Raw genomic sequence first — 14987 nt, 5'->3', positions numbered from 1 at the left:
GCGGCGAGATAATTAACGAGACCACTGAGATGTTCGCTGCTGCAGGCAACTGTCCATGGTTCTGATAATGCCCCCCCCCCCCCCCCAACCAATCCCCCGTGTGTAATCGTCGCTAGGGGGCAGAGGAGCCTCTTGACGCTTTGATCTGACCGGAATTGTTCCGTCACCAGAGCTCTACCAGCTTTGGATGTTTTCCTCACATGCCAGCCGCTGACCTGTGAATGGCTCCTTCTGGGAGACTGGCGGCGCTCCTCTCGGCTTTGGCACATGCGCCACGACAGAGGTGGGGCATGTTGGCTGTTGGCAGTAGGGAGCAGGGGCCTCCTGAAACCCATAACTGAAATCCGGGCGGCACTCGGAGGCATTCCAGAGCACTGGCGGCACCATCAGAGATCGCCGAGCTGTCACAAATTTTTCACAATTTCATTGCCTTGTGCACGTTGTCGTGGTGGGAATACATGGCAAATTCCTGGCACTCTGGAAACAGAGCGTGCCAAGCTATCAGGCTGCAGCTGCAGCATTTCCTCATCCACCTCAGCGTGTGCGTGTGAGACGAGGGCTGAGGAAGTCTGTTTTTTTTTTTTAAATTTTGGCATCAGCGAGACGGGAAGCACGGCAACGCAACCCCCTTATTGCCTTGGAGTAAAAGACAGTGTTGGGTGGGTGGACAGTTTGGAGGAGCGAGCGTGGCTGCTAATCTCCTTCACATGGAGGCAACAGCTTTTCCAACGCGCTTCCCTCCGCTGATGATGATGAATCCCAGCACGCTCTGCAGTCTTTTCGTCTCTTCCTATTCCTTTCTGTCCCTCCGGGGCAGACAGTGAGCTAATAGACGCCAGGGGAGGCAAGGCGGCAGGCCCCTTCATCCTTTTTATCCTCTCCATTTCTCTCCGCTTAGTATCCTGCGTCTTGTTGTTTTCAATCCATTGCGCTTAACTTGCCAAATTCAATCAGCGGGTTAATCAAATCCCTCATGAATTCATCCCAAATCTGCTGTAAAGAACATTCAAATTCGCCCCGGAAGAGAGAAGTGAGTGACAGTTGGGTTTTGCCACCAACACGCGCCAAAGTGACATTTCATTTCCGAAGCGACTACAAACGGGCACTCCACATGAGAGGCTCCATCTCCATCTGCTCGCCCGTCCTCCAGCGCCTCCTTCCCGAGGAAGAAAGCAGACGCTTGAACGCTGCAGGAGCAGTCAACATCAGCGTAGGCTGAAACCCACCTTGCGCGCACGCACGCCGGCGTGCACGCGCGCTGCTGCTCCGGCTCCAGCTCCAGCTCCTTTGATGTCAGCACTGAACTCCTCCACTCGGGGGAGCCCCCTGCAGCATCTTTGGTGAATGCATTATCTTGGTGCAGTTGTCATGTTTATTTCTACTGCGGTGGCGCTGCTCTACAGTCGGCACCCTGCGGGGACCTGGGAAACCATTTGTAGCATCGGCGGCTGGAGCGCCGCCTTCAGCGTTCTTAATTAGGTGGAGTGAGTGACTGCCAGATAAGAGCGCGGGTTCCCCCCCCCACACAATTTGCTTGTCGCTCGCCCGCGTTTCGTAACATTTTGTGTTTCTAATAGGAAGGTGCGCCGACTTACGCCTCTAATTAGTTTGCTTTAAATGGTTTTCATAATTGGATTTGTGCCGCCGGCTTGCAAGGCCCACCAGCTTTATTCTTGGTTGATGTGATGAGGACCAGTGAGCAAACGCTTTAAACACTCTGTCCCCAACATGACTGAGCTGCAACTTTTATTAAAGGAAAACAAAAGTTTTCCTTTGACAGTATCACGAAGAAACCATTGAAGAAAAATGAAATAAATTCAAGTGACTGACCCTTTGTAGACCACTCAATGAAACAACTAGACATAAATGTAGCTTAAAAAAAAATAGAAAACTAATTTTTTTATTTACTTTATTTTTTTTCCTACACACAAAAATCTAGCATATCGGTAACGTGATAGGTGTGCTAGGTGCTAGCAGTGATGATGTCAACATGTTTACAGAATGTTGTGTTGATAAGCACTTACAACAACATAAACACGGTGAAGGTGAAATAGTTTTTGTCACACAAGAAAAGTCAGAAGATTATTCCAGCCATTTAAGACACACCTGGCACCGCGAAGATCTACTAAAAATGTCATTAAGGCCTTGGATTGATTGTGGATATTTTTCAGTCTGGATTGAAAGGAGGAACAGACAGATGGACTGGCATTCCTCGGCATTTCATTCCTTCATTAGAAAGTAGCATCTGTCGAGCAGCAACGGGAAATCAGAGTGAGAGAGATGCAACAGAAACGCCTCTGAAGATTCAAATCAATGATTCTGTGGTCCAGTGTTTAAACCACCAGAGTAAAAGATTTCCCTTGTCGCACATTTTCATCATGGCAGCTTTGGGAGTTGTTTTGATAATGGTTTGCTAAGAGCTTCCATTTGCTAATCACTGTAATGTTTTACCTGTTGTTAGTTTTATCTGTTTAGATTTTACAAAATGAACCTAAAAAAAACACAAATATTTGAAAAGGTTGTGACAGGCTGAAATGGTCTGACGGCGATGACAGATAATAAAGCGCTTTTATAAGTGACTGCTAACATTCTTATCTGGATCACATTTGATGTCCCACCCTTCTTTCAACGTGTCAGAATCCAGCCAGTTATTGGATTTACTGCTGTTTTCTTGAGATAAACTGTGGCGAGCGCTGCTTCCTCGGTCTGTGTCCTTCCTTCTCTGTGAAATTGATGCAGATTTCCTCGCTGTGTCTGTCCAACGGCCCATGATCCAGAGCATTAGCTCCCAGCCGCTGCGCAGGTGTGATTGTGACTTTCTATCTGGTTATCTTAGTCCTGACTGGCTGCACATTCAGGCTGATCCCACAACTCCCACCACCAGTGCGTGCAGACCATACATGCCAATGAATAGAAACAAGCGACAAGCTCTGACATGTTACTCCACTTTGTTTCTTCCAGTTTTACACATCTGAGGACATGGTAACACTTCTCATATGTGTTGAAAGCCCTGGGGAGCCGTGCATCATGGTGGATAGTAGATTTGACAACCAAAAAGAAGATAATGTGATAGGATTACGTGGCACCATTAAGAGCTTCATCAACTTTAGATTTCACAGGAACAGCAAGATTATGGCTGCACCCACACTAATGACACTAGACTAATAGTGGTGATGATATTTGATGAAAAAAGGGAAAAGTAAGACAAAAGTCCACAATGAGCAGTGTTGTTGGGATTACTCCATAAAAGTAATCCAACTACTGATTACTCCTCAAAAAGTAATCTAATTACTTCTTTAACTACTTTGTTTCGTAAGTAATCAGTTTCTAATGACTAATTACGTTAGTAAAGTAACAGTTGCTTCAACTTTTGGCTCCAGATAATACAAATAATAGCCCTAACAATGGGGTTAGGGCTATTACATGACATTTTGGCCTTTTGGAATTAACTTCATGTTAAACTATGTTCCTTAAATGAAAGACTGGTAGATAGCTAGATGGACAGACAGACAGACAGACAGACACATAGATATTGATGTTTATACTTCATGATTTTCCAGCATACTGTAGAAATAATCTCTGCACGCCGCAGAGTTTTGCTGCCAGCTGCCAGAAGAGACTTCCTGCAGCGATAGGGCCTGTGACTACAGCAGTTGCTCTGATGAAACACCTCAAGGGCACGAAGAGGGTGAAGATGATTATTCGCCATGCAGCGGAGTCCAGATTTGAGAGTGCTCTTGCCTCAGACACCCTCTGTTTTTTTATTTCTCTTATTGATCCCATGATGGAGCCTGGAGCTTAGGTTTATGATGAGTTTATTTATCCTGTTTCTGTCTGCTGTGTGAGAACCGGCACCCCATTTCATCACACCAAAGAACAGGGCAGTGATCAGCGCAGTCTGGCAGGTGGTGGAGAGGAGAGGGGCCCAGGGACGTGGAAGGATCTGAGTCTCTTTGAAAAGGACTGTGGGCTCTGTTCCATTTTTGAACAGTGAATCCATGTGGCTGGACCAGTCCAGCTCTTTCTTCCACAACTTCTTAGCTTGAGACCAGTTCCACCATGGCCATCACCTTATTCTTTGATAAATGAAACCCCCTCACCTATGCACCTGCATTCCCCCGCTTCAACACGCCTGCAAATACTGAATCGCTCGAGAGCTTCTGCAGGAAGCAGCTGTCAGAATTGTGCTTGAAGTCAGATGTATAATGCATTTCAAGAAAAGGGACGGACCACCTCCTTCCGGGACCCCTAGCTCTTCTCCCTGCCCTGGTTTTACTGGTGACACGGCTTTGTAGTCGCACATACCGCCGCCTAAAAAAATACATCGTAGTTGACTCAGGAAATGAACTGACTGACTGAATTTGTTAAGGCTGCTTGAAAAGACAAGAACCTATTCTTAGCTGTTGCACCAGCGGTGTCCAGAGGTTGCCTGGGTCCCTGTGCAGCATGTAGATGAGAGCATATCCATGTTTATGTTGGAGAGGACTCGTTCACCCCAGGGCCGAGGGCTACAGGCTTTTAAACTGCTGGAGCCAGTTGATGGCGAATAAGAGAGAATTTCACGGATTCCATTTAGATCGGACAGATTCTATCAGATCCAGCTGTGCTTCACTGCCACAGTCAGCAGGGAACTCTTTACCTGGCTCCTGTGGAGCACCGAGCTCCGTCGACCTCGAATGTGATGCTGCGATGAAAACGCAACATCAACAACAAGACCACATGCGGTCCACGCGTGTTGATGGCTACATCAAAACACTATCTAAGTCTTGTCCACCACCTGCAGCTCGACCCGGTTTAGCTTTTGGCTAACCGCGACGGCCGCCGATCAGCTTGTCTCATTTATCTGACAGCAAAGCAAACACAAGCTAACGGTGATGGCAACAGTGCAACTTCGCCCCGGCCGAGAGTGATGTGATGGAGGCGGGGGGTGCAACACAGTCGGCGGGCGCGGAGGGGTGCTACTGTCGGATCTGGTCTCTGCTGAGCGTTTAATTTTCCCACTTCTCATTCCGGTCCAGACCTGCCTCGCTCCATCCGGCTGCAGCTGCTGTTCCGTTCCTTGCTCATAGACTCGTTTCACCTCCTTAATCTTCATTCAATTCCTTTAGTATTGCCCATTTCCCAGTTGCCCTTCCCTGAAGACATTTTTTTCTCCAGCTCAGCTGAGATTCCGTCCTGTCGTTGACCCATGGCTTTTTGTTCCGAGTTTTAGTGTTGACAGCCAGAGAGCGAGTAATGGAAGTTATGTCATCATCAGCAGCATTTTAAATATAGATATTGTATGTATTTGCACCACTATAATCAGCTTTATCTGAACAGGAACTAATCCAGGCCTCCTGCTTATTGTACAGAAAGATTAAAATATTTGTGACCTCCTGTGTGTTTACTATTTAGACCATTTCTAACTCCACTGTCTCTCACTCTTTCCCATTACTACTATGTTTAAAAGGGATATGAGGAGCTTATGTAATACCTTGCCATTGGTTGAACTTTGTTCCAACTCCACCTGTTGACGCGGCATCACCTCTGCCCAACGCACCGTCTCGGATCCCGGGCTCTGACCCATCTATGCGAGGGTCAAGCGTATTTAAATACAAGATGGACAGATGTTGCCCTGTGGACTCCCTCTGTGCCGAGCACTCGCACAGAGGAGAAGACCCACACGCAGACCCATTAAACGGCGCATTATCACAAATGTTATGTCATCCTTCTTTGCCTTGCATCCCTCTGCTTAACCCTTACGGACTGATACGCATCTGCCACGCTCCTCCTGCGCCGCTCCTCATAAACCAAGTGACCAACAATATCCCCGCTGTTCTGTTTAACGCCACATCTGAATGCAGTAGTCCGGGTCGCAGGACAGTGTCTCTGTCGAGGCAGAGTGGAAAAAAGTGGCAGCGGGGAGCAGCTAACCGGGAGACAGGTGGAACCGTGTGCGCATGCATTTTCTTTTTTTCTGGGTGGAAACGACTGTCAGTTCAGACTGTGGCTGTGGCTGCAGATCACAGACCGGTTCAGAGGAGGACGAGCGACAGGGGATTCCCGATGCATTCTCGCTGTTCCTATCGGAAGCCAGTTTGGACTGTCCATCAAATGTAATGTGAGGAAACTTGGATTTTTTTTTTTTTTTTTTTTTTTTTTGTTTCTTAGTATTTTTAGCCACAGGTGGCACCGCCTTACTGACACCGGGAACAGACTGGGGCGGATTCTCCGCGGCTCCTCATTGATGTGCAAAAAGCAAAATGGAAGAAATCTGCGCTTCTATTTTTGGCCCGGCTTCGTTATCTTCGCGCCGGGAACGATCCAACTTTATTTGCGGTCCGGCCGAGAAATCGGCTGTGTTGACTGTGGCGACGCTCCTGGCGCGGAACGTCTTCCACATTGGGGGCACTGTGGCCGTGCCACAGAAGTGTAGACTCACACATATTGGTAAGTTAAACTGTGTGTGTGTGTGTGTGTGTGTGTGTGTGTGTGTGTGCATTTGTGGAGGGAGGGGAAGAAGAAGAAAAGCATAGCATATTAAACACATCCCCTTGTTGGTGCTATTTATAGTGCAGGTTGGAAGCAGGAACTCATGTTTATGTATTAGCATATCTACAGGATGATTGAATCAGTTTCCGTCACAACTACTTTGAACCGGATGGTGGAGCTTCTCTTAATGAGCTGCAGCTCATTACACGGAAACCTGTGGACCTGACACGTTTGTGTGTTGACCCTGGTGCATTTTAGCCCAAATGACGTGCAGATGCCATTCACTTTGCCCCGTGCAGCAGAGGCGGATGAAACAAATCTTTAGGCCGTGAAAGAAAAAAAAGCGGCTGTAACGTAGCAGTGATGAAGGAATGCAGCAACGGAAATAATGCACCATACCCTCGCTGGAAGGTTCTCTGTTATGGTTTGATTGTTTTGTTTCATTGAACCTGGCAGTAAAGGCCTGTGGTGCCTTATGTCACATGAATAGTGCATGAAGGATCAGGCAGATGCTGCTGAATATGAATTTATGTAGTTATGAATAAATTATTATAAACTGCTGGACCGTGGTCCGTTCTGCTTATCACCCTCGCACCAAATCTTGGCAGGGAATCTCATTGCAGGGGTTCCTCGAGAAGCTAAACATTATCCCCGTGTTAAAATCCCTGAAATGAGGCGTCAGCGCCGGCTGAGTAAAATTGCGCTCGCCTCGTCGTGCCCGGATTAAGAATGACGGTGGAAATTGAAAATGATGAATGAAAGGTGTTGATTGTGCGGGTTGCTGTGCCAACCTGACCCCTCCGTCGCACGGATCTAAGTGCCGGTGGGCTTTGTTAGCCGCCCGCGGCCCCATTAAAATATGTTTCAATCGGGCCGCGACGGCTAAACAAAGCTTTGATCTGCTCCTTTCGCTCTGCTCTGACCGAGATGATTAGTTTGGGACGTACACACACACACACACACACACACACACACACACACACACACACACAGACTTGCAACGTCTGTACGTGTGTACGCAGGCGCGTAAACACAAATGGACATATGCACAGACTCTAATTTCGCCCAAATGGAAATGGGAGGCGAAAGCGGAAATTGAAAAGCGAAAGGAAAAAAAATGCTTGCTAATCCCATTTCACAGCCGCTGAGCTGTTTTACTCTGCTTTGGAATGATTTGCTGTTGGTCTGGAGGACAGACCTGTGGGCAGCGACTGTGACCGATAGGGACAAGTGGGGTTAAGACAAGTGGGGGTCGAGAAGACACTAAATTCCGTCTTTCCATCGCGCTCCGACGTGAGATGTTCAAACTGAACTGTGGGCATAAATTCTCGCCACTTTGATGGGTTTAAGCGTTAGCACATGAGGGGAAGAGCGAAGATGTGGCGATACCGACTGCGGCCACCGCTGGTCCCCTAAGAGCCGCTTCCATCGCTTCTCATCTCTGGCTGAGGCGGATAAATTAACCAGCCTACTGCTTCACCTTCAGCCCAAGGGTTTGAGACGTGCCTCGCCGCGGCTCTTGTCATGCTGACGGAGGGAGGTGTAACGTGACTGGAGAGCTGCCACCCTCCCCAAGGGAAATGTCAAGGACCAGCGATAGATAGACAACCAGATGAATATATCTCGGAATGACAATGTAAATATGCAGCAAGTTCCCGTTTGAGAGACAAGCGAAAGACAAATAGTTGATACGCCATGCTGCTATTTCTGCCTCATGTTATGCAGTAGATGAAACAAATGCGACTAAGAAGCCTGGCTTCCATTTTAGAGCCGTCTTGTAAAACATATCCGACTGCCTGTCGGGGAAAAAACAATTTTACATATTTACGCGTTGGGGGGATTGAATGAATGGGACTGTGAAGGTAGGGGTGGATTGGGTCTTTGCCACTCACTGATTCATAGTGTTAAATTTCTAAAGGAAGCAGCGACTGTAGGCTTGTCAGGTCTGACAGATTCCGCAACATGAATGCATGGAGTGTGTACATGCAACGTGCGAGTAAAGCTCCGGGGGATCTTTACGCCTGCACCTCCTGTGGTCAGTATATCACATCTGATAGTGACAGTCACTTATTGACACGATTAATGTTAGCAAATTGGTATTTATAGCGTTGCATGTGCAGGATCCTCTTGCACACAAGTCATTCTCAGTCTGATCATTTTTTTCTTGTAGAAATGAAATGCATAGCGGATTAAAAGAAATGATAGCGCTCAAACGGCAAATTGTAACCACAGAGCAGGCTACTCCGCAATCATTTTCTTTTCTCATCAGCAAATTCCATCTGAGGAAGCCCATCCTGATGTCAGTCCCTCTTTTCTGATGTCCTTGATCTTGCATCTTTCTTTGATATAAAGAAACCCTGAGCAGACCCACTTTGTTGCTCTAAAAAAACAAAAAAAAACATGGAGGCGTAATATGACCACCGTCTTACAAGTGGACCCACTCTTTACGTAAAACATAAATGCTTAGCGCTTAGAAATGCAAATCATTTGAACACTGCAGTTATTTATTTTTAGCGACTCTATACATCTTTAAACATGCAAATGCATTTTTCATTTCATCATATGTAAACAGATCTCTTCAAATGTTACATCTCGGACCTTTAATGTGCTGAACAGAGAGCGAAAAGACAGAAATGAAATCTTGTATAATGTCATGTTGAAATATAGTTATTAAAATAACTTTTTACAATACAATACATTCTCCATGACAGGCCCAACTTTGACCCTACTCGTGTATTCATTGCTCTTTTTTTGATATTTTATTAATTTATTTTGCATGCATCCCGAGATGGAGGAACACAATGATTTTACACACCAAGCCGACATCTCAAAGCAAACACAACTCTTCAGGCGATAGCAGTTACATAACGTGGTCTTTTTACGGCTCATACGCTCGCTGCCTTTATTGGTATGTGTATTTGGGGTCCTCTAAAACGCCGGGAAGGTCCAATAAAGAAACGCTATTAAGATGTCATGATGATATCATGGGAAGATGAAGCCGCTTTGATCTTTGAACGCTGCTATTTTTGATCATACAGTCTCTCGTGCCTACCCCGGCTTTATGTAAGTGCAATATTAAAACAGTAGAGGGGCCCAATGAGGATATTACATTTCTGTAGGAAATGTGCCATTATCCCTTTGGCATTAAGGGCTAAAACCCATTTATTTACGGTCATGATATGACTGTACAAATTGACCTTAAATCCTAACATGCTGTTTCTACATAAAGGGGGATTTTTTAAAAGTGTTTGCTATAAGTATAAGTGATACTATTTATTTTTGAACAAAACAAGAGCAGCACATCAAATGAGATGAAGTGAGGGAAATGTGTGCTCGCAACTTGGGGAATTAACTATATTTTTTGTGAGCTGGCATATTTACCTGGGTTAATGATAAATAATAATCCACGAGTCGTATTTGTTGCCAGGCTTGCAGTTGAGTCTCATTTGGATCCTGGGATCCGTATTGAGAATTTAAGCTCCTGTTTGTGCTCTTCAGGCTGTTCTGGAACATTTTCTGTTGTTGTTGTTGTTGTTGTTGTTGTTGTGTGTGCAGTGAGAGAGCACACCGTGTTCTGCTTAAGCAGCATTGTCCATGGAGTTGTGTGTTTGCGAATTGTGGATCTGTTTGTGCAGATGCTTTGCGTCGAGCGACATCCACGTGAATGACAGCATCCAGGGTTTCCCCAGCAGAATGCTGAACTGTAGAGACGTGGCTGATATTGTTAATTTGAAAAATGCGGGTGGGAAGTTTGTCACTGTTGCTCGTGTTTCCTGGATGAAATGGACCGACGCTACAAAGCACAAACACACCGAGTTCTAGAAGAAGATGCTGCTGTCTCATGAACTCGGGTCTTGCTGTAAGACTAAAAAATTCCACAGAACATGTTCTCCGAGACACTTTACCTATCGACTCTGTTGCCTTTTGCTCACTTATTCATTCGGTGCAACATGAGAACGATGAAAAGTAAAGTTGCCACAAAGCAGGTCAGGTGAACACGTCGCCGCGTCGCGTGGAAACGTCGATCATCATCAGCGAACAAATGCGCGAATGCGACAGTTGTGTTAAAGTGCAACTCATTACCGACTCATTACCTCGAGACTCAAGTGTTTGCACACGACGCAAACGGCCATTAAAATGCGCCAAACGCATAGCCAAATACATTTGGAGCACGCGCGCACGCGCGCACGAGCGCACTGGACACACTCTACTAATGAGGATAGGAATCTCTGACAGTCAGTCTCTGCTGTCGTCTGCATCTGTTTACCTGCCAAATTCTTCCAGGAAAAGTTTGAAGTTTGCTCTCCGTCGGGTCTTGATGTCGGACGGCGCCAGGCAATTAAACACAAAGCCACTTCCCGCCGTCCTTCCCGTCCCTCCGTCCCCCCCCCTTCCATCTCTCGTCTCTGGCGACTTTAATTAAATCTTTACCTTTAGAGGAAACTGAGATCGCTCCTCGGAGAACGCGTCGCGTACGCTTACTGCTTACCGGGAACTGTAACGGAAGCTGAAATGCGAAGGTGACGACAAGTAATGTAAGAGCACTTGAGCTAAATATACAAATTATTCTGAGATGTGAGGCGTGTTTGTTGTCGGCTTCATCTGTGAAGCAATTGTTTGTGTTGATGTTTTCAGGATAATATGCAACAGCAGGGACGCTGATCATGAAATCACTGCTGTGATAAGCCTTTTGCACTCTGCGAGACACAAAATCACAGACCCTAAATCCTTCGCACATATTGAATTACCTGCAAAGGTTTTCAAAATAGTAGATCGACAGTCCAATCAGGACTCTCTGTGCATCTGGCCCACTTTCCCCTTCCTGTGTGCATTTTTTAGGGACACTGTTCATCAGAAACCTGCAGATTCCCTGAGAGGCTGAGACAAGCAGCATCTCTGTCTCCTTTTTATGAGATCTCCTCTTGTTTCTTCACTCCCTCTGTTGCCTCCAGCAGCAGGTCAGTGTGCAGCACGAAAAGCGGCCCTGTGGGCGCTCACAGTGGCGTCTCTGTTGCACTTTTGGACACCGACCCGCATCAGCTGCTCGGCTAATTGTCTGACGCCGCGACACTCTGCCTTACTTCCTCCTGAGTCAAATCAAGCCCGTGCACCTGTTCCCTCGGCGCCTCAAAGCAGCACGATGCTGACCCTTCGTGTTTGCACTCTTTTTTCTTCTTTCAGTGGAGCGATGCATGAGTGTGATGCAGTCGGGGACGCAGATGGTAAAGCTGAAGGCAGGGTCCAAAGGACTGGTGAGACTCTTCTACCTGGATGAGCATCGCTCCTGCATTCGCTGGAAGCCCTCACGCAAGAGCGAGAAGGCCAAGAGTGAGTCTGGACACGTGTGCACGCAACCCCTGCAGACATTCCGCACACTGAATCTCATGCGTTTCAAACAGATAACAACAAAAAAAAGAAGATAAAATAACATGTTTCAAAGTTAGACATCCAGACTTAATAATGAAAATGAAAATGAAATGTTATTAAAGGAAGGGGATGGATTCTGTTTAAATTTTTAAAAAAAATGTTGAAACAGCTGTATGTTGCATTAATTAAAAGGAAATCATGGTTTTTGTTCCATATTTTCCCGATATTTTTTGACACTCCTAAAATTTTTTTCAATTAAACCATGTAGAGCTTGCAGGAAGTGAGTTGAATCCCCCTTAACAACCTGCTGCACATCGCATTGGTCTTTTAAAGTTACCTCCGCTCAAGGCTGAGATGATATAAAATATATATAAATATAGGATGAGAGAACTTAGTGTAAATGGACACAGCAAATTGTAGGCTGGATAATGGGAAGGTATTATTTGTTATTCGTAATTAAATAAAATCATAAATTAAGCATCACGGAGTTTCCAAGGTTAGTTGTTAGGGGGAGAAAACACACCAGGGTGCTTATTAGAGTCATCAATTAATTGTATAAACGAATGAGTCACATTTTGACTGCGTGCTAATGACAAACTGTAATGAGAGACAGAGGAAGGAATTGTGTAAATGTGATTGCCAAGGCATTCATGTTTGCGCTACTTCCACTTAATTCTCAGAAAGTGCCACACACACGCTAAGGTCTGACTTGTGCCCTTGAATACACAATAGTCAAAAGCAGTGATATTTATCAATGGCATGAAGCAGAACTAGTTGCTTTTCATAGAAATGTTACAATGACTGATAATCCTGCACGCTGTAGTCGGTTGTAATTGCACGGCTCTTGTGTTTGCATTTTTTTTAATTAAAAGAGACAACAGAGCAAAACCGTTTCTTAATATATTCTTTCCTCCCCATGGGGACCTCGTGAGAATACAGAAGTAAAAAGGCAGCACATTTGTTTGTCGAGTCGCTTTTTTGCATTCATTTGTGACGACTGGCTTGAGCTGCCGAATTGAAATACCCATTTTCTGTGCACCTGCAAGCAACACATAACTGCAACTCTATATTTGACTTGCAATTGCAATTAACAACCTTTACGTGTCTTTTATTTCACTAACAACATTGTCCCTTTTTCCCACTTCCCCCACATCCTCGTTCCTCCAGTTACCATCGATTCCCTGTACAAAGTGACAGAGGGCGGCCAATCGGACATCTTCCATCGGCATGCCGACGGCAGCTTCGACCCGGCCTGCTGTTTCACGGTGTACCACGGGAACCACATGGAGTCCCTGGACCTGGTGACGTCCAACGCAGAAGAGGCCAGAACCTGGATCACTGGCCTCCGCTACCTGATGGCCGGCATCAGTGATGAAGACTCGCTGGCCAAACGGCAGCGCACACATGACCAATATCCCTTTCGGCGTTGTTATGTGAAGTGCAGTGTCTTGAAATTTGTCTCTACGGAAGCAGGAGTGATTTTTTTTTTAGGAGGCCCTCTGCACACGAATTGTTCCTTAACATGTTGGACGTGGTTGAAACAGACGTTCGAGGAGGCCGACAAGAATGGAGATGGACTCCTAAACATCGACGAGATCTACCAACTCCTCCACAAGCTGAATGTCAACCTGCCGCGGAGGAAGGTCAAGCAGATGTTTCAGGTCAGAAATGAAGTAACAGTGACTTGTTTAACACAAAATTCTCTCTTGCAAAACTGTTTCTACTGGATTTTTGAACTACAACCACACAGGCATCACACATTTGTTATTTTCTAACTTACATATGAGGAACGCACTTCAGTTTGAGGCATCATCAAAGACGATCCTGACGGGAACATTCCCATTAATGCTTCTAGTCCGACTAAAACCAAGTTAAAAACAGATCTGCCTTCATTTCAGCCGATTAGATTCCCCATTTTTAAATGTTTTATCTCAGTGACGTCACGTCTCTGTTGCATTTTTCATTTTGAAGGAATTTGTGCAGTTCAGATAAACAGAGAGACATTTCATCTTATCCGCGAGACTGTCTTTAAAAGGAAAGGGCCAAAACAGGCGGATGTGAGGGGAGGGGAGGCGGCTTCAATTTTTAACACAGGAGTCACTCTCAATAACGTGAGAGATCTGCTGGCTTTTTTGATGTGACTAATGATGTGCCCATCAGAAAAGAAGGAGTTTGCAACTTTTTTGATGCAGTAGTGGCAAAAAAGTTTTCTTACACTTTATTTTTTAATTTTACACAATCTCAAATATATTGTCATGAAAAATTTTGGGGAAATATTTTTTCGCGTTTCAAAAGTTGTGGCTGTAACAGACAAACGGCAATGTTTTTATTTGTTTATTTGAGGAAACAAGTCTCAGTAATAATAAGTTGTTCTTGTACTTGCCCTTGATGTGTGGCAAGGTGCATTATATTGCTGAAACCTCCAGATTAGACCTAGACAGAACAATGAAGAAGGGACCATGTGGGTGACTTGATTGAAATAAATTGCACTTGGAGACGCAAGAGTGTCCGAAAACCTGTTTCCATCCCTGTATGACCATAAACTACTAAGACATCCCAAAACAGAAGTCACAATGCATCTTCCATATCTATCACTATCTGTGTAGAGAAGCAGGACTAAAGGGTAAAACATAATTTTGTCGCTCCTGTTAATGGTTACAATTCCAAAGATTCATTTTTTGTTTGATATTGTGACCACTACAATCACCATGTAAGCTTACATCAGATAAACCTAAAGATGTACGCCTATAAAAGGCATTATTTCCATTTCAACATTGGCAGAACACCATGTTGCCGCCAGAACAGCTTGTGCACTTGTTCAAAAATACCTCAACGCTCTTTGTTTTCTGTCCATAAGTTCCTCATAGAGTCCCTCACAGTGATTTATCTGCCTAGTTGTGTGTAGTTTTCTCCAAGATCGAGTCCCCGGTGGCCCACAGTGAGCTCATTATGGGGGCGTGATGGAGGCATTAGCAGGTATTATTAGATCTAGTGTGGAGACGAAGGGCTCCCCATGAGAGCGGAGTAATATGAGTCGCTGGATTCCCAGCGAGCGGACGCAGCGAGGTGGCAGGACGGAATGAGCAACGAGCCGCACCGTGCATGTCCTCAGGCGATATGTAGCGAGGTACCAGGTCAGGAGCAGAGAC

General features: G+C 45.6%; 1 protein-coding gene across 5 annotated transcripts in view; it reads left to right on the top strand.

Annotated features, from left to right (window-relative positions):
* Window positions 1-14987, top strand: part of plch1 (phospholipase C, eta 1) — a 45558-nt gene that overhangs the window by 3657 nt on the left and 26914 nt on the right. For all 5 annotated transcript variants that reach the window (XM_076036280.1, XM_076036278.1, XM_076036276.1 and 2 more), the window contains exons 2-4: window positions 11653-11799; window positions 13006-13249; window positions 13370-13499. In XM_076036280.1, coding sequence (XP_075892395.1) covers window positions 11653-11799; window positions 13006-13249; window positions 13370-13499 — 521 coding nt within the window. The remainder of the gene's footprint in view (window positions 1-11652; window positions 11800-13005; window positions 13250-13369; window positions 13500-14987) is intronic.

The sequence above is a fragment of the Nelusetta ayraudi genome, unplaced genomic scaffold, assembly GCF_046127955.1.
Source record: "Nelusetta ayraudi isolate G7.1 ecotype Tasmania unplaced genomic scaffold, CSIRO-AGI_Nayr_v1 ptg000048l, whole genome shotgun sequence".
NCBI classification, from domain to species: domain Eukaryota; kingdom Metazoa; phylum Chordata; class Actinopteri; order Tetraodontiformes; family Monacanthidae; genus Nelusetta; species Nelusetta ayraudi.
This window is presented reverse-complemented; position numbering and strand designations above follow the sequence as displayed.